General features: G+C 38.0%; 3 protein-coding genes and 1 long non-coding RNA gene across 6 annotated transcripts; 2 read left to right on the top strand and 2 right to left on the bottom strand.

The window, feature by feature from the left end:
* Positions 1–4284: 4284 nt before the first annotated feature.
* cldn35 (claudin 35) lies at positions 4285–5325 on the top strand. The gene has a single exon (XM_027022214.2). It carries the CDS (start codon positions 4565–4567, stop codon positions 5249–5251), a length of 687 nt encoding a protein of 228 aa, XP_026878015.1. The 5' UTR covers positions 4285–4564; the 3' UTR covers positions 5252–5325.
* A 1708-nt stretch (positions 5326–7033) lies between these two features.
* airim (AFG2 interacting ribosome maturation factor) lies at positions 7034–9389 on the bottom strand. Its single transcript, XM_027022181.3, has 4 exons — positions 8884–9389; positions 8527–8706; positions 7723–7841; positions 7034–7364 (listed from the first exon to the last, which is right to left on the bottom strand). The coding sequence occupies exons 1-4, from the start codon at positions 9150–9152 to the stop codon at positions 7324–7326; spliced, it is 609 nt and encodes a 202-aa protein (XP_026877982.1). The 5' UTR covers positions 9153–9389; the 3' UTR covers positions 7034–7323.
* On the top strand, positions 8711–12818 carry cdca8 (cell division cycle associated 8). 2 transcript variants are annotated; one of them, XM_081699718.1, is made up of 11 exons: positions 8711–8733; positions 9795–9895; positions 10307–10435; positions 10627–10664; positions 10791–10866; positions 10948–11012; positions 11093–11172; positions 11416–11511; positions 11780–11909; positions 12104–12190; positions 12277–12818. In XM_081699718.1, exons 2-11 carry the CDS (start codon positions 9802–9804, stop codon positions 12310–12312), a joined length of 831 nt encoding a protein of 276 aa, XP_081555844.1. In that variant the 5' UTR covers positions 8711–8733; positions 9795–9801; the 3' UTR covers positions 12313–12818. The 2 variants fall into 2 exon arrangements, with proteins under 2 accessions (XP_081555844.1, XP_026877986.1); XM_027022185.3 differs by lacking the exon at positions 8711–8733 and adding an exon at positions 9471–9600.
* A 157-nt stretch (positions 12819–12975) lies between these two features.
* On the bottom strand, positions 12976–17278 carry LOC145651801 (uncharacterized). Of its 2 annotated transcripts, XR_014117805.1 has the most exons (7): positions 17095–17278; positions 16728–16805; positions 16234–16262; positions 13808–15984; positions 13621–13689; positions 13477–13542; positions 12976–13401 (listed from the first exon to the last, which is right to left on the bottom strand). It is a non-coding gene; the product is annotated as an uncharacterized LOC145651801 (long non-coding RNA). The 2 variants fall into 2 exon arrangements; XR_014117804.1 differs by lacking the exon at positions 17095–17278 and having other exon boundaries at positions 16728–16852.
* Between the last annotated feature and the right edge of the window lie 1142 nt (positions 17279–18420).

The following is an 18420-nucleotide window of genomic DNA, read 5'->3' as shown; positions in this document are numbered from 1 at the left end:
TTTATGTAACACTCCAGGCAAGAAGGGTCTTGGTCAAACCCAACAGTCACTGTAAATGAGTTTTGTAAATAAGTATTATTCATAGATGGGATAACCTTTTGGATGGACAATCTGCAGTCTCAAGCTTTTATGGCAGTGTGGTAAGATGAAAGACACTGCTGACTAAAAAGTATATGGCTACCTGCTTGGGGTTTGCTAAATGTCCTGCAAAGGACTGTGGCAATATATGGAAAATTATCAGGTCAGATTAGACAAAAATGGTTATTTTTAGGCAAAACTGCAAGCAGTGTGCTAAAAAAACAAACACTGCACATCACCTGGCTAATTCCATCCCTGCCACCTGTATAAAGAGTCATGCCAATGTAAATTACGTCATGCCAATGTAAATAATAGTCAAACAAGACCCGCTTTTAAGTTTTTATGCCCCAACTATGGTAATTAACCAAAGTCCTCAAGGGGGCGATAAAGGATAAATCGGAACGTATGTAAACTGCAGTTTTCAGAGAGCAGACCGCTTGATACTCAGGTTTCCTGCGATAGGACCTCTACATTTATAGCTACAAGGCTCTGAAATCAGCTCATGAAGACATATTCTACGATGTAATTAAATACAGTCAGTGAAAAGTATTTATACAACAGCTATTTCCAACGTCACAATCTGATGGGCTGAGACTCTAACCCTGCTGATGATCGTGATAACAGCACAGGTTTTTCACTTTTCACTCCAAAACCATATCTCTCCGCTGATGCGTTGCTAAATAACGGCTAGCCTTATACATCCACTCCTTATTTGTTTTGTACAAAACAAATAGGAAAATAGGAAATGAATACAGTGGCCTTTGCGATAGCATTTGACGTGCAGTCCGATAGGACAGACTCTAAAAGAGTATGCATATCAAATTCCAAATCTGCCATTACTTTGAAAACATTTAAGGTGACTTATCTGACATTAGAACAACTAAACACATTCAGGCCAGTGAAGTGAGGCGAGCTGTTTTTGATGCGAACGTATGCTCAACACATCAGCAACTTTTTGTATAATTGCACAGATTAACATAACATAGAGACAAATACAGATTCCAAATAACGCAGTGACCCTTAAGTTTATTTTGTCTTTGTTCCTTTTGTCTTCGCTTATTTTAATTTTTTATTTCAAACTTTACTTTGTATTACTATATACACCGTATGCATTTGCAGGCAACTGTTACTGTTACATAGCAACATTAGCGTATAATCTTTCGCAAGTGGGCGGAATATTTGTGCGTTCTAGTGACCTTGTTTGCATTTGTCGCATACTGGATACTATACTGCGTATTACTACGGTGACCAGTATGCAGTAGAGTATATTCTAAGTGTAGCATGCAGTCTATGTTGTGAAAATACTTTTGGACGGAAGGAATTGCCAATATTAAAGCATATTTATCACTACGTGTGGGCCTTGTTGTTGTTGTTTTTTTTTACTTTTTAAAACTTTTGTTGCTTTACTTTCTATTTTTTGTTGTTGTATAAAAGCAATAGAACACTCGAGGTCGTGTTTCGCATATAACATCTCATCTGATCTCAGCTGTTATGATCTATGGCGGTGATCTGCGACCACAGCTGTGATGTTATTTCAGGATAACACACCTTCCTGTCGTGTTCTACTGCTTTTGAATCATATGTTGAATAAAGTCATATTTCTAATCATTTTAAAGAGAGAGAGTGTGCTATACTACATGTATATTCAAGAGCTCAACAGTTGGAGGTTAACATATGAAGAGTCTTTACCTACATATGTAGGTAAGGACTGAACAATTGTTTGAAAAATGTCATCCAGAATATGGGATAATATTTCTGTTGGGCAGGAACAAGCAGATATAATAGGACATCTAAGATTTTGTACAGAATGAGGGAGGTGCCCTGCTGATATGATATGATTAATAGTGAATTGGGTGGTAGTCTGTAAATGTGGAGCGATGTCAGAGCTGTACTGCCTATAAAAACTAGCATCAGAAAGCTGCTTGATTGCTTCCATCTTGTAAAGGTATTTTCTCCAAATGACAACAGCTCCACCTTTATCAGGTGGCTTAACAATGTCAGCCCTTTTTTAAAAATTATTAAGTGCAGAGTATTCTTTGATAGATTAAGTATTTTAGCAGGTTTTTGAAACTTTTTGTTGCTAATTTGTCTTTCAGTGGTATTAATATAAAAATCTAGTGCTTCAAATTCCCCTGTAGGAGGTGTCCAGGAAGACTAGGTTGAATTATATTTAGATAAGTCAAGGCAGACACTGGTGTCATGATGTGTATAGAGTATTCAGTACACTTTAGTATCTCTAATGGAATTAAATTCATTAGTAATTGACCTTGTAGGTAAAAATGTTGTAACTTTTGACAGGACAGATAATTCCAGACATAATTTTGACAGGACAGGACAGATATTCACCAAATAGGTTGGCAAACAAATCAGACTTGTAAAAACAGCAAATGCAGAAATATAACATCAATAGCAAATATGGCAAGACATGAGCCCCAAGTGCTAGTTCTTGTTCTCGATGGCATCAAGTGTGAAGGGGTCCATTAACTAGCATTAACATAATTTTTAAAAAGCCAGTCTAAAATGATTGCTAACATGAACACAAAAAACATGAATAAAGCATTGTGGGGTAAACAATTAAAAAGATAAATGAGGCATCATACATAAATTTGCAGTTTCACACTGTAACAAATCCCGATTCAGTTTATGTAAGCCTACATAAGGAAGTATACTTGAGTCTTCTATCTGTCCCATCCTTTGTGTTTCCCCACGTGCACCTGGTCCTCTGCTATCATTTCCTGTGTCCTGTCTGGTTGTCATGACCACTGTTGCCAAGGAGAAGGGTCCACATTAGAAAGGAAACCTGAACCAGAGATCTTGGGGCTGTGATGTTTAATTCATTGAAAACTGAGAGGCAGGAAGGCAGGTAATTGATAAGAGAAAAAAAAAACCCCTTCAATCAAATTACTTGCAGCAACAGTGGAAATGGTCATCTCATCTCAAATTAAAAAAAAAAAAAAGTTTGATTTGCACTTGTAAATTCTAACATAAAATGACAGAAGTCTGACATTTGTATTAGACATCATATTCCCTAAAAATATCTAAACAAATTATACATTCTTTTTCAGAATAATATTCATACAAGTCAAAATCTTTAATACATCTGGAAAAAAATAATCATTTTTGAACTCCATGTCCTTCTGAACTGGGAACTTTTGAATGTTTTACAACAAAAGTAAGATGAGATTGCTTGTTCAGTTTTTCTAAGTGACATTTTTTCTTTCCTCCGATTTCCGTACACCCTCTCTAGTCTTCACATAATTTCAGACAACCATTCAGCCCCCCTTTTTAAGCCATTTCTGTCTTTCATTACTGTGTCCCATAAAGGAAGAACAAAAACATTTTTTTCTGAAAAAGCTATTTAAAAAGATGTTTTTGCACTAATTGATCCACCCACAGACCTCCCTCTCTCTTTCCCTCCCTCCCTCCTGTTTTTCTCCCCTCTCACTGACTCTCGACTCATTTTATCTTTCCTCAAGGAGCAGGGTGGTTCTGATAAGTCTTCTGGTGGTAGATTTAATTGACACTGCCAGCCTCTAAGATTTGCTGAGTAATTCGCATAGTAGGCTACTGCATTTCTGACTGATCCAGAAGAGTGGCCTCTCATCTTTGTCTGTGGCGAGCAAGAGGCTTATTGCTCAGCACACTATGCGCTTAAGCTTTTGACCCAGCTGGTCAGCACGCAAGGGGATCCCCACAACAGTCTGGACAGCTTAAAAGAGGTCCATTTCTCCACACCTACCAACTTGATCCCCCTCTGTCAACTGTCTTCACAACGTTTTTGAAATTCAACAGCCTGCATCTGTTTTTTGCAGGGGTAGGGGGGAAGATACTGGATTGATGCCTATATTATCTCAACTGATTGATGTCATCTGTTCAATTTTGTAATAATTTTTTTATTTATAAAGCTAATGTTTTTGAGGGTCTGGCATTGCATGGTCACCCAGAGGAAATTCTTCTTTGACTGCAGTTCTTTGTGAAGGTATTGCATTTTATCTACCAAAATCATCTGAGTAAGGTAACTCCTGGACAGCAGTACAGATACATCTCACTGTGAGTAGCAAATATCTTCTTTTACAGTGAAGTGGAAGAGGTTGGCAACTCGGGCCCTTCAGGCAGGCTGAACCTGAAGCTAAGTGAGTCCTACACAATTGAGCTTGGAAAAGCAATTTCTGCATTTCTTCATAATTCATTATATCAAAGAAAGAGAAGGGAGAACGTTGGCTTGGTGCATGCCTGTGGGTAAGGCGTCTTAGAAGGATTTGAAAGGAAGGGCCATTAAATTATCATAAATATTGAAACGTCAAGAGAAATACTCCAGAAAAGCTGCACAGTAAGCAGGGCAACCTGAACGTATGACCTAACATCCTGTGGGTGGATTGAGCTGTGAAGAGAGGTAAAACAAGTAATCCTAGCTGGACCAGAAGCAGGAGAAAAGGTGTCTTCCCGGTTGTGGCCTGAGGAGGCGTGGTACAGAGAAGGCGGTGGAATGGTGAATACAGGAATGCAACTGATCAGCTTCACCTGTGCCGTAACAGGCTGGGTGATGGCTATCTCCGTGACAGCACTACCTCAGTGGAAGGTCTCAGCTTTCATTGGGCCCAACATCCTCACCTCAGAGATTGTGTGGCAGGGTATCTGGATGAGCTGTATCTATCAGACTACTGGCCACATGCAGTGCAAAACTTATGATTCTTTGCTAGCCCTGCCTGCAGATATCCAGGCAGCCCGCGCACTGATGTGCACAGCCATCTTCCTGGGCTGGCTGTCCTGCACAGTGTCCTGCTGTGGCATGAAGTGCACCACATGTGCCGGGGATGATCGTCATGTCAAGGCTGGCATAGCACTGTCTGGCGGGGTGCTCTTCATCCTCACAGGCGTGTGCGTGCTGATCCCCGTGTCGTGGGTAGCCAACACAGTTGTGCGGGACTTCTACAACCCCAACATCCCCATCCAGAACAAACGTGAGCTGGGCCAGGCCATCTATCTGGGCTGGGCGGCTTCTGTCATCCTTATTATCAGTGGCGCAGTGCTGAGCAGCACCTGCCCGAACATGGAGAAGGAAGCCTACAGGCGGGGCTACTCTGGCCGGAGCTTTGCTAACACCAGACATTCTCCACTGGATTCCCCCAAACCCATCACCACTAACAGTATGCCCCTCAGGGAATACGTATGAGGAAGCGGAGCTGGAATTGCAGTAGGTGAAGATGATTCCATGAGACATGAATGATGAGTAGTGATAAGAGGGGATAAAAGTAGGGTTTACAGAATAATTTGACCACATTTGCACATTGCAAATCATATTTGCACTGATGTAATTATTTTTCATACTGTTGATTTTCCAATACATTTGTTGTCCACATTTTAATTTTGTGCTTTTTTTGGTTTCGACATGTTTGAATTACTAAGGTAATGGAAGTGTATTGACACAAAGGAGCATTATTCTAATTACATGTTCAAATCTTGACACACTTGCATTACATTTACCTTACATTGGCAGCCACCTTGAAAAAACAATTTTTATCTTCCTTATAAGATTTGGGAATGTATTCACTGTAAAGCGATGCTTCTCAGTCCAAATACACATCTATTACTTAAAAAAGGCAGTAAAAAACTCAATTTGGACAATAAACATTTATTGAAAAATTGGCTGTATATGAATGATAAGTGTTAAAGTAAGTATAAATATGATTTTGGCTAAACTGTTCCTTTAAAGATGTATAATATAGCTAACATAAGACATAGGAGCAGTAAGTCATTAAGGCAGATGTACTGCAGTGGCTTGAATACCTTTATAATTTATTTATTAATAAACTATTCATAATTTAATATTTAATAATTAATTATTAAGAATTTATTGATAACCTTAAATATTTTAGTTTTTCCATTTTCATTACTGTGTCCTCATGAGGTAAAAGTTGCACTATTTAATTTCTAGGTGAATTATGCCCTATTTATGTTATTTGTGACTATTTCACCCCAATTATGACACTGTTATGATTCCAATCCCTTATACACATGAATACCTACACTGTGATATGCAACAGTGAACATTTATTTATTTTAAAAACTTGCCTTGTACCTAAACTCACTGGCCACTTAATTAGACACCTGTCTTAGAGATGCATTTGACAAGTGTAAAATTACACACTGTAACTTATCTTTGTCATGCACAATTTATCAGCCAGCCTCCACTTCATTCACGTGGGGTCAGTTTCTGACCGCCCGATATTATGTGGCTGACTTAACACAAAATCAACAGGTATGATAGTAGCATTGTTTGGGATATTAGGCTGGTGCAAGTTCACCAGGTACAGCAGTATCAGTGACTGACACGTTGAGAGTGGGCTCTCACTCAAAAATATCCCATCAAAAGCAGGCCTGTGGTCAGACACAGCTAACAATCACATTTTGCACGTAAACAGACTACACATCCTAACCACACACCTATGGTACACACCCAAGAAGATAGGTGTTTATAATTAAGTGGCTGATATCTGTATACTTTATGTTCTGTGATAAGTCACAATTCATTTTCATCATAAAAACAAAAGATTAATTGTATAATCATGTTTGCTCTGAGTGAAGTGACTTTGTATTTATTAAAATAACAATAAGCTTATTGAGGTATGATAAACATGTGATTACAAAAGAGTCAAATCATTTCAATGTCACTGATGGCAGTAGCAATAAATGTAAAAAAGCTCGTTAAACTTATTGGAGCTGTCCAAGTCCATGAGCAAATTTCTGTTGCTGCTCATGTGAGCTCAACACAAGTGCTCTTCCTGTTTTCCTAAAGTCCTTAAAAGGCAGTAATATGATTCTGAGATCTTGGATTAAAGATCATCCAACATACAGAAAATCACTGATATTGTCACTGCATCTCAACATGACCTTATTATAATTAACTAACTGGTGGCCTGTTCTGCCTTCACACACACACACACACACACACAAATTAGAATTGACACAAATGAGATTTTTTTATTATTATTTTTTTAGAATTGTTCCTATATGAAGTTTATGGACAAATGAAATTAATATATATTAATGGGGGGTCAGAAGCAAAGTTCAAGCTGTTTTTCTAGTACATTAAGCAGAGGGCCAAACAATATACATCAGAACTTTGAAACTCCGATTATTGAATTACAGGTAGTAATTACATATTGTAGGGACACTTGAACGTAATTTCCAGACAGAAGCATACAGTTCCACGTGCTTGGCCGAAATCCATGAGGTGGCGTGTGTTTAGTCCGAGCTCATGAAAAATGACACTTGATGAAGCACATCTGAAACAAGAAAACAGAATTCACATTCTAGCATTCTCAGCCTCAAAAATTTGCTCAGCAATCAAAGTAGTTTAAATATTGTTTTTTGTTACATGATTTCTTTTAGAGATGCAGATATACAAATGATGTCCTGGAATTGTACACTGTAGAAGTATATGTCTGTGCCCAAAAACAAGCTAAACCCATTTCAAACTAATTCGAATTTTTGTAATTTGACACTAGATTACGCCTTTTAAATAATGTCTTAACAATACAACACATTATTTGACTGGTACTGTAATTCCAACCAATAACATATAAAAATACAATCAAGTAGACCAGAAAAAAATAGTCTCAATTCCTGTTCAAGAGGGGTTACCTGAAATGTTTTCCTCTCCCCTTGGGGAATCTAAAGTCGCCCATCTCTTTGGTGCTGTCTCCATAAACACGAGTTCATCAGGCTTTAGTATCTGTAATAGGTTCTTCCTCTGGATGTATCTAAATACACAGCTGAGGACAATCACACAGGACTTTATTGGAGTCCAGGAACTATGTTGGCCTCAGAGCACTGGGACCATCCTCACAATCCTGTGAAGTAAATCTGCCTGTGCAACATCAAAGAGCACGTGAGTATTAGAGATGATGGGATGCCAACTGCGTTCTTGTGTGCCATCAATGACACAATGGTATCAAACAGACAAATAAAAGTTTAATTCCATCTATAACACACAAGAAAACAAACACATCTGTATTTTGTTGCACATGCAGACTTTGATTAGCTGACTCAGGAAGGTACTCACGTGGCCCAGAGTTGTGTCCTACATTAAATATGCCTGTAATGTATTCTGTGTTAATTTGTTGATCTCATTCTCAAACACTGCCCTTATGCTTCCAATCTATTGGAGTAAACATATATTTTAATAATCACAAGGAAATATGTCAAAATTGTCTGTGGTAACTAATCATGAGACCTATACCTAAAAACAATTAGGCTGAAAAGGTATGCTGAAATCTGAGCTAAAGCCAAAACGTGGACCATCTGGTAGACCCCAGACATGGGGCTGAGAAACATTGCTCTACATCTCCAGCCTGAGAAGTGCATGTGTGTGCACAAAAAGGTGAAATTCAAGCTAGCTGTTTTTAAGTTAACTGCAGCTCATGATTAGTAACGGACTAAGGATACTGGACACGGTAGTAGCGTTCGGCGTCCTGGAACCATTCCAACATATCAGCGACAGATGGCGAGATAGCAGATCTTGTAGTACATGAGTGTATATCGAGGGAGTCTGCCTTCTGCTCATACTGCTGGACAACAGCAAGTAGCTGTTTACTGATCGAATCCCGCACTAACTGAAGCGCATACCTGCAAAAGCAGTTGAAAGATTTTACGGTGAGGTATTAAAGTATATTTACATATTTTATCAGACAACCTTGTCCAGAACGACTTAGAGAATATGTAGTCTATCAAAATCATACCCTCACTTGAGTAGATAGCACATTTAATATTAATGTAACTAGAAAACAATCAAAGTAAACGTACATTTTCTCACTTAATTTTCCCAAGACCGTGTCTATAGCCTGTATGAGTTTATACTGAAGGCGCTCTTTTAGATCTGGAAATTGAGCAAGAGGCGTATTAACAAGTTCCACGTTCTTCAGCGCCCTCAACTGTTCCGCGAGATTTCCCAGCGAACTCATCAAAGGTGTACATTCCGCAAGAACAGATTTCCAAATGTTCTGGTTAGCCTCTAAGACTCGAAAGCATTTTCTAAGTTCTTGATGCAGCAGCGATGACGGCTGTTGGGACATTACTTGTTTGGCTGGAACACACCGACAATCTGACTACGTTAGCTAGCTAACTCTCCCAACTTGATCGTTTATTTATCAACTACTATATACCCATTAATGCACAAAATATAAATTATATGCAAATTATACTGATTAAATATTACATTTACCTATTTTGATAAGAATACAGACCTAGCTATATTGCTTGAGCACTACGTTTATTTCACACGTTTGACCCTATCCCATACGTCATAAAGTCACACTCCAATAAGCTTTGCAGCTATTGGTCTATTTCTTTTGTTTTTATAAGGTGGTAGCGGAATGGTCAAGAGCTCGCCTATGAATGACGTATAACAACGAACTGCTCATTCAGTGGCTAAACTGCTTTTGCAAATGAATTTGAAAGGCGCCGTTTCTAACGGCAGCCATTTGATCGTATTGGGAAGCAACGCAGACTAACATAAAAAGGGTAAAGGTTTTCGGTATATTTTAAATGTGTAAATTAGCAATATATATCTACAATTTCTTCCGTTGGCATATTAAATTTAATAACCACCATGTAGCCAAGTTATTTGTTTATAAATGGAAAAGGATCTAGCTAGGTTAGATAGTTAACGCTAACTTGTATGCCGCCGCACTGACACTGACTCCGCTTTTTCATAGGAACAAAATGGCTCCTAGGAAACGCACAACTAACGCTAAAAACAAGAAGAACCCTAAGATACCCAAATTAGAAGCTTTTCTTCTGGACTTTGACGATGAAGGTAAATTACAATCCGCCAACCCACCACACGGCCTAGCATCAAAACATGTAGCTAACGTTAGTGTGGTGTCTGACTGCAAATGTATTGCATCGATTTTCTAGACAAATGAGCTATTAACTCTTAACTGTACACCAGCAGTGTAGCTATATAAGAAAAGTCCAAGGAGTAACTTAAGTGTAATATAAAGGCCATCAAAAGTCTGCCATAGTACGCAAACTTTCCCATGAAACAAGGTATTTCACAAAAGTCCTTCATCTGTTGTGCCCACTGATGCACAGCGGTTTTAAAGAAGTCGCAGTCCAAATCCGTAATCAGCAGTAATGTTTTCTGCATGTGCATTTTGAATGCTTGTTTTTTCTTAGCCATAGTAACATTCAATTTGCCTACAAAAACTAATCTTTGTGCACACAGTACGTACCATAGTTGAGAAGTTAAAGGAGAAGACCAACAACCTTCTGAAAGATGCCGACAACCTTTACAACATAGCACTGATCAAGATGCCCATGGCAGTGCGACAGATGAACTGGATTCAGTATTGTGGTATGAACACAAATATGTAATGATAATTTCTTTAGAACCATTCACTGCTATCCATTTCATTTGTGTGTTATGGTAACACAAAATTAGGTGGAAATCGGGGTGTGCCATATGACTTAATTGTCTGTTTGTGTCAGTGTAATTTGAGTGACATACTAATGCAGAGATTCAAAATATCTCCATTTGCATATTAGCATCCGAAAAACCCAAAACACCAGTTGATGAATCAAAGGTAAATCCTCCTTCCGTATTCGTTACTTTGCTTTTTCTCCTTAGAAGTCTGTCCTGTCATTACTGATTTAAAAAAATTTGAAAAACGATGAAACTGGTTTATTTTTATTGCCTTCACCCCATGCAGCAAAAGGAGGAGGCTGCCCAAGTGGAGCTCACCATATCTCAGGATCATACAGTTCCACCCAAGTCAGCCAAAAAAGGTGCCAATACCCCCCCCCCCCCCCTTCTACTTTTCACTGCTATTTTTGAATGTAATTGTATTTGACTTTCCATATTTACAGCTGCAAAGACCAGTGCAAACTCAGAAGATGAAGAAAACCTGGTGTCTAAGTCTACAGTTAAAAAGGTCAGTGTATGAGCAAGTCATGGGACACACCCTATAAATCATGCTACTTTTAGCACAGAGTTGTCATGTCTTTATAACAGGGAAGGCCAAAGAAGGTACCGTCAACCTCCAAGAAAGCCAGAGCCCTCTCTGTAAGCAAGCAGAATGGCACTATAAGGAGGTGAGTTATGGTTGTTTTGCTCCTGTAGCTCACCTGCTAGAGCTGAATGAACCAGGTGCCAGCAACACCTGACAAACTGTTTAGTCCTCATACTGATAAATGTCATTAATTCTGGATAAAGGTATCTGTCAAATGCTGTAAATGCAGATTTTTGTAATTGGTTTAATTTTGTATTGTTTTAAGTAAGTAATTTTATGACGTATGTAAAATGCTGATGGTCAATACTGTCTTTAATTTGTTAAGATCTACTAGGAAGCCTTTGGTTACCCCAGCCAGAAGTTTCTTGGACTCCTCTATTATAGGCCCAACTCCACTCATCACACCTCGCTTTGACTCCAGGTGATGCCAGATGCAAGAGAATTTGTATAATTGACTTAAGCATTTGGTTTAATTTTAGTCTAAAAGAAATTGATCCCCTACCCCATTTCTATGGGCACAAAGTCCTTTGTGACAAATAACTTTGTGGTTCAGTTTGTTGGGTTTTTTGGTTAAAGTTTCTAAAATAGTTTATTTCCATTAGCCGAGATGTACCTTTTTTTTTCAGTTTAATATAATGTATTATCTTTTTGTCAGGTTGATATATGTATAATGTACTATCGTTGGTCAGGTTGCCTAAGACTCCTGCAGTGCGAGTTCCTCGTCACAGAGAGAAGGTGTACAGCATCTCTGTTAATGGCTCTCCTATCGCTGGAGGAACTGAGGACATTGTTATTAATGTCCCTCTAGGCAATGGGGAGGTCAGTCCTGTTCCATCATAATGCCATGTTATCAGTCCCATACTTGGAAAGTACAAAAGTACTGCTTTCTCAACAAAAATGTCAGTAAAGAATGTGAATATCTGACTGACTACTGACTAACCGACTCTGTCTCTATGTGGATATGTATATCATGAGGAATCCAGCAAGAAGAGTGTCTTTTTTTCTTTTTATAGTGTATTCAGCTGCTGGCTAGTGAGATGGATTCTGTTGACCTGAGCCAGTTGGATGCGAAAGTGATTCACAGTATAAGACAACTGCAGGTATGCTTTACACTGTTAGCCAGGATACATTATTTTTCATGCATTAAACCATGTTTGGTTAAACAGTACTCTCTTCATTTTCACAGAACCGACTCACAGCCTTTTGTGGAATATCAGAGTAACCTGATTGCTCACCTGATTGATTGTATATTTAGACTTAACTCTTGTTTATAGTGTTACTGTCACTTTAAAAAAAAATAAGTTTATCCTTTGATGTCTCCTTTACCTGTTGAACTGTCATGAGCCTTTTACCTTGTACATAAATTCAGGTTAGGGAATGTAGTTTTTATAATCCATAATACTACACTGATGTTTTTTTTGTTTTACTTTTTTAATTAGAAATTGATATTTCATTTCATTTATTCTGTACTAGTGGGGGGTTTTTTCTATGCAGCACATCTGGATACCTGTAAAATAAAGATGGGAAGGGCATGCACATATGCCTTTTAAAGGTCCCACATGTAAGATTTATGTAACTGAAGTTAATTTAAATCTTTTGGAAATCACAATGGAGTCTTGTATTGAACAGTATATTTTAGGAGTCAATACACCACAATTTACTCTCTTAACTATATATAACACATTTAGTGTGTGTGTGTAAGTGTATAAAGACCACTGAAGAAAATTACTGAGAATTGTCATTGCTGGTATTTTGCATACTCAAGCACTATTTGTCAATTTAAGACTCTCTACCAATTTTATAATTAGTTTTATTTTTTAGGCTCAGTATACTACATTTCATTGTGAAGAACAAAACCTTATTGTTCATCTATAACTATATGGATTTGTAGCATGCATTTTTGCCCCAAAAGAAGACAACTGTTTTACAACAGTTACATTGACTTCAGCAAACTAAATACTGTTTATTGTTTATACCTCATGTATTATGGTAATGCACTGGGCAAAACAAGAATAGGAAAAGAATGCAAGAATGTAATATTTAATCATTTTAAATGCCAAGAGGCATAGCTTATATGAAATTATGTTGTGTCAAATCTGTTGGGAGGAGGGTTTTTTTTTTGTGGCAAGTTATACTTTCAGATACAGTTTACCTCTAAGTCCACTGACTTGGAGGTATTCTGACTGCTGTGGTTTGCAGATTGCTGCTGGAGCTGCTTCTCTTATCTAGTCTGCAGAATTCTCCCCCAAGCAGGCCATCATGTCACTGAGGAGATCTCCTCTTTTTGGCCTCTCTCTGTTGGAGGAAGCTTCTGCAATGGCAGAGAGATTCAGTATTGCTTAACTGATAACATGGAAAGTCATCAAAGATGCACACTACTACTCACCATTCACATATTCATGCATGTTCCTAAATATAGACTTAGGGACCTCATAAATGGTGTCCATCATTTCTGAAATAAGAATGATCAAAGCTATGAGTATTACAATGATTAAGTGGTTATGGAGAACAGGTAATGGTGTACACTTACCATGGTCCTAGTCACTGGCCCTCCTGGTGGATGGAGGTGTGTCATAAATAGCTTCTTCTAAATTCAAGGCTAAAAGTACATATGCATTTTTCAAATTTCACTTCCACAAGTACCTACTCAGTGGAAAAAACATTTTCTAGAATAAATACTAGATATCAATGTTAAGTTTAACTGTGATTGTACAAACCTTTGTGAGTTGGTAGGATGTCAATCTTTCTCATGTTCATGCTCTTATACTCAGTTTCACTCTCTAACTGCTGACTGCTCTCAGAACTGGCAGTGTCTAAGGTTATATACTAAAAGCAAAGAATATTAACAATCGTCAGCCTCGTAATAAAAGTAAACCTCTTAATTAAAAACTCAATCTGCAAACAAAATAAGAATTTAACCATTTCTCCAAAATCCTGCAGTGAAATTTATAGTTATGTTTCTATTAACAGGCTAGACCAGGTTAAAAGATATCAAGCTTCTGACAGTGGCAATAGTTATGTGAAACCCAGCTTGAGAGTTGCATGGGGTGGTGTCTGGTGTGGCAGGATTGGAGCCTATGCTAGGAATGCTGTGCTGGGTGTCGGGTATGGTGGAGTAAGACCTGAGCAGGGTGCTGCTCTGCTCTGAGTGTAACCTGCAGCTTCTCATAGTATTGCACAGGTTTGAAAGGTCTCCACTTGGGTTCACAGAATAACATTAGCTGGTCATGTTCTTTGGGAACCACAAGTAGTTGTGACTCAAGAGTTTACAATGCATTTGTCAACTTTTTAAAAATGACAATTTCAGCCTAACAAAGTGAGGGTGTTTAAGAGGCATGTGTGGGGAGCGGTATCAGTCTGAGGATGGCTCTGACATTCAACACAGGATGTTTCATAGCTTTGAGAAGCTGACAGATCCATTCATGTCTGAGGTCTTCTGTGGCTGCAGCCTGTTGGTACAATTTAGAATGGGCAGGAATTGAATACTTAGCTATATATGCTTGCACAGCTGATGAGGGCTGCTGTCTGAAACGTTCTTTATCTCTGGAAATCTTTTATACTTCACTGCAATTTTTACAATTTTGACTACCTCTACATCCTTTTCTTACTGACTTTAATAGATATTAATAAATTCTTCACTCAGCATATAGGTGGTCTTTTTCCTTCATGCTCAGGTCCTCTACCAGAGGCCTGGGAGCTAGAGAGTCCTGCGTAATATCTTGGCTGTTCCCAGGGCTGCACTCTTCTGGACTGAGATCTTGGATGTTGTTCCTAGGATCTGCTTGATGTAAAGCTGCTTTGTGACAACAACTGTTGTAAAAAAGCACTATATAAATAAATTTGACTTGATGTGACTTGACATGTCAACCACGTACAGGAGGTGGCTGATGGTTGCTGCATTCCATAGCTGGCATCTGTAGCCACTCTTGGTGATGATTTCACTGAGGGAGTTGAAGCCGATTCAGTGGGCACAGGACATCTCTTAGAGTTCTGTTGATGTTATACAGCCTCAATTGTTTTAAGATCCATGTGTGGGTCATAGAATCATAGATTTTCTTGTAGTCAATCCAGGCAGTGCATAGGTTGGTCTGTCTGGTCTTACAATCTCGAGTGATTGTTTTCTCCACCAGCAGGAGCTTGGCTCCTCTGGTTTTCTTGCCAATGCCTTTCCGTGTCCCACTCAGGTATTGAGATATGTGCCTACATATCTTAGCCACATTGATGCCTGACAGGTGCATCCATGTTGTACAGAGGCAGGATATTGTCTGGTAGGTGGATGAAATTGCCCCTTTCTGAGGGTCCTCCAGGATCAGGTGTTGGACACCATTTTCTTTGGTGGTGTAATAATGCGTGTTACTTTTCCCTTTCTTTTTTTTTTTAAATTCCAGACAGACATATAATCAGTTTGGATAACACTGCATAATAAAAGGCCAATTATTTAATTATAATAAGACATATACACTGTTAAAAATTAACACTTCTTTATTAGTGCATCAAATGCTAAGGTTTCCACTTCTGAACTAAAAGTCTTAATTTACATGTGTTTTTATCCAAAAATCCCAGTGTGCCTTTAAAATAAAGATGCAAAGGAGAACATTCACTATGTAATTAGACTAAGACATGATGAGGCAAAAACATTGCTTTCGTGTTCCCTTTTTTCTAAAACAACAGCCAATGGTGGTACTTTTCACCCAAGTCTTCAAGTATAATTTGTTTTTGTTTGTACTGGTGAGCGACTGTAGATCACATCCTCAAACAGGCCTAGTAAACATTCTCTGTGGTGGGGAAGAGGAGGATGGGAACTCACCAGAACTTTCCTCTTCCCATTTTTCATGGCAATCTCGAACATGTAACGCTTGTTTTCATTCCTCATCACTTCGTGCACAGACTCCACCTGCCAAAGAAAATTCACCTTCGCATTAAGGTGCAACAAACCACTGTTGACTGGAGCATAGGCTTATGTATGTCTATCCGCTACATTTGACATCGTCAGTAGTTCAACCTGCAAATTCTTCACTTCACTTCTACACAAAATTTGGCTTGACATTAAAGTTTCTTTTTTTTGTTCATCAACTTCTGCATTAAATGACTAAAGGCAGACGTAGTAAGAACTCAGTAGAGAAAAACAGGATCTGAAACTCACCTCAAATAATACTGCCCTCTAAGGTCTGCCTGTCAGGGAAAATCAACATGGAATATGGTTTACAAATTTTTAATGGATATGTGGCTTCTGGCTCTGAGCATCAACATCAGACAGGCAGTATTCTGACTTGGTACTGAATATATGCTGCGAATTTAACTTTAATTCCATGAAATTTGGATTAGAACATTTGACATTTTTAACACCCTGTGAATCTCAATCACCAACCAAAATGAAAGTAATTAAACTGCAATCAGACTGAAATGAAACAGATAGCTGAACTCACATGGAACATTCCAGTGTAAGTACATAAGTGGTTTCTTCCCAAAACCCAAACGAAAACTAAGCCTTGAAACAATGAACACTGAATCACCTCTGCCTTTTATAACAGTCCCTGTGAAGGAATTGGTGTGGGAAACCATACCAATGTCTGAGTCCTGTAGTAGCTATTATAAGAAATCATTTAAGAAACAAACAAAAAAGAACAAAGTACTTACAGTGGATCCATGTTTCTTAGTGTAGAAGAAAAGGGTTGTGTTATGAAGTTTGAACCAATAGGTCACCCATCTCATCCTCTGATGGAAGCAGTAAACATGTGTGTTATAGAATCTGAGTTTACACAACTCAGAACATACCCCACATAAAAACAGAAAAAAGCCAGCATTAAAAAAAAATAAAATTATTTCATTTGACATTGTACATCATGGTCATTGGGTTTCCTCAAATGATTTCAAGTAATTTAATGTGAAATTATGTGGCAAGGTACTTCACCCTATAATGCCATCTTTGGATATAGTATATGATTATATGTAATACACTGTAGATACATCAGAGGTCTGTATGAAGTAAAAATGAATCACTTACCATTTTAGCTTTTCTTTTCTTGAGAAATCCTTGGCATAGTGGTATAAACACCACTCCTCTACTGTCTAGAGCAGACATGTTCAAGAATCTACCTATAATAAAGCTAGTGCTTCACTTCTCTTCAGTGGAGGTACTGGTTCAAGAATATATAAAACCTTTCCATTGTCCCACTTCTCTTTTAAGGAACAGTCATATTGTCTAGACCAGGGCTGTCAAATTCAATTTAGGTAAAGAGCCACATTACACTCAGTTCAATGTCAGCTGGGCATGACCAAAGAAATTCCATCCTAGCATGAATCAATGACACATCTACAACTCCTCTGAAATGTTTGTATTGATCTACTAGGTATGTTCTGGATGCACAAACTGAAAATACAATGTGCTGCAATGAATTATTAAAAAATATGGTTTTATCAAACTGATCAGATACATAACAAGGAATGATTTATAATATAACATGGAGTGGTTCATAACAGACAATGCTCTGGTTCATTCTGCTCATCAAAACTTTGATCATTTGTAACACTGAATTTCTGATAAACTAAAATTTAATAAACTGTAATAATGCAAAAAAAAATTCTTACTGTCAGATGTGTATAACATTTATTTTGATGTTAAGGTTAAAACTGCTGTTCGGTGCAGTTTACCTAGGAGTGCTAGGCAATTTAATCACATATTGCTCCTGACACTTGGCACCTTTCACTTGACTAGTGTATCAAAAACATATCAAAATGTAACAAGTTCTGAAAAAGACATTTTCATTATGTATTAGAGCTTTTGTGTGAGCCTGGAACACGGTTTTGTTATGCTGATGTTCATTACAGATATGTAATTCCAAACACACGCAAACAATTTGGTAGCCAGTGCTGTCAATTTGGGGTATGCAGGTAAAATATACTTATAGGATGTGTCCACGTTCAGACACACATTTACCTCATTCAATCCTTAGCTTGTTAATGAAAAATTACACATCACTTTTGTCAGTCGCATACAAGCTGGCCTTGTTTTTATTGTGCTAATTTGGTCCCTAGTGCAATAAAAGAGACTACCTGCATTTCGTTTGTAATGCGGATCTTATTCTATTACAGTCCACAAAATGATTTTAAAACATTTTAGAATCATTTGGTGGACCGGATTAGAACGATAATCGAGTGCATGTTTGATGTATTTTTTTCCATCATTAGTTAGCAAATTTGAGCTAAAAGAGGTTAAGCATGCATTACCTGTAATCTAATATTAGATTTGGAAAATTTCTAAAGTTAAATGAATTTTAAGATCACTGTTCCCATGAGGGTATAATTTACAAGTACAGCTTTACAAACTGAA

The sequence above is a fragment of the Electrophorus electricus genome, chromosome 2 (genome assembly GCF_041902795.1).
Source record: "Electrophorus electricus isolate QZ-2024a chromosome 2, ASM4190279v1, whole genome shotgun sequence".
Taxonomy (NCBI): domain Eukaryota; kingdom Metazoa; phylum Chordata; class Actinopteri; order Gymnotiformes; family Gymnotidae; genus Electrophorus; species Electrophorus electricus.
Note: the sequence above shows the minus strand (reverse complement) of the source record. Positions and strands in the feature narration are given on the sequence as shown.

Coding starts and splice junctions, on each gene's coding strand:
- cldn35 (XM_027022214.2), top strand. CDS start 4,565: ATGGTGAATACAGGAATGCAACTGATCAGCTTCACCTGTGCCGTAACA.
- cdca8 (XM_081699718.1), top strand. CDS start 9,802: ATGGCTCCTAGGAAACGCACAACTAACGCTAAAAACAAGAAGAACCCT. Junction 9,896..10,306: donor TCTGGACTTTGACGATGAAG/GTAAATTACAAT, acceptor TTGTGCACACAG/TACGTACCATAGTTGAGAAG. Junction 11,512..11,779: donor ACACCTCGCTTTGACTCCAG/GTGATGCCAGAT, acceptor ATCGTTGGTCAG/GTTGCCTAAGACTCCTGCAG.
- airim (XM_027022181.3), bottom strand. CDS start 9,152: ATGTCCCAACAGCCGTCATCGCTGCTGCATCAAGAACTTAGAAAATGC. Junction 8,707..8,883: donor GGAAAATTAAGTGAGAAAAT/GTACGTTTACTT, acceptor CTGCTTTTGCAG/GTATGCGCTTCAGTTAGTGC. Junction 7,842..8,526: donor GAACGCTACTACCGTGTCCA/GTATCCTTAGTC, acceptor CTGTGTATTTAG/ATACATCCAGAGGAAGAACC.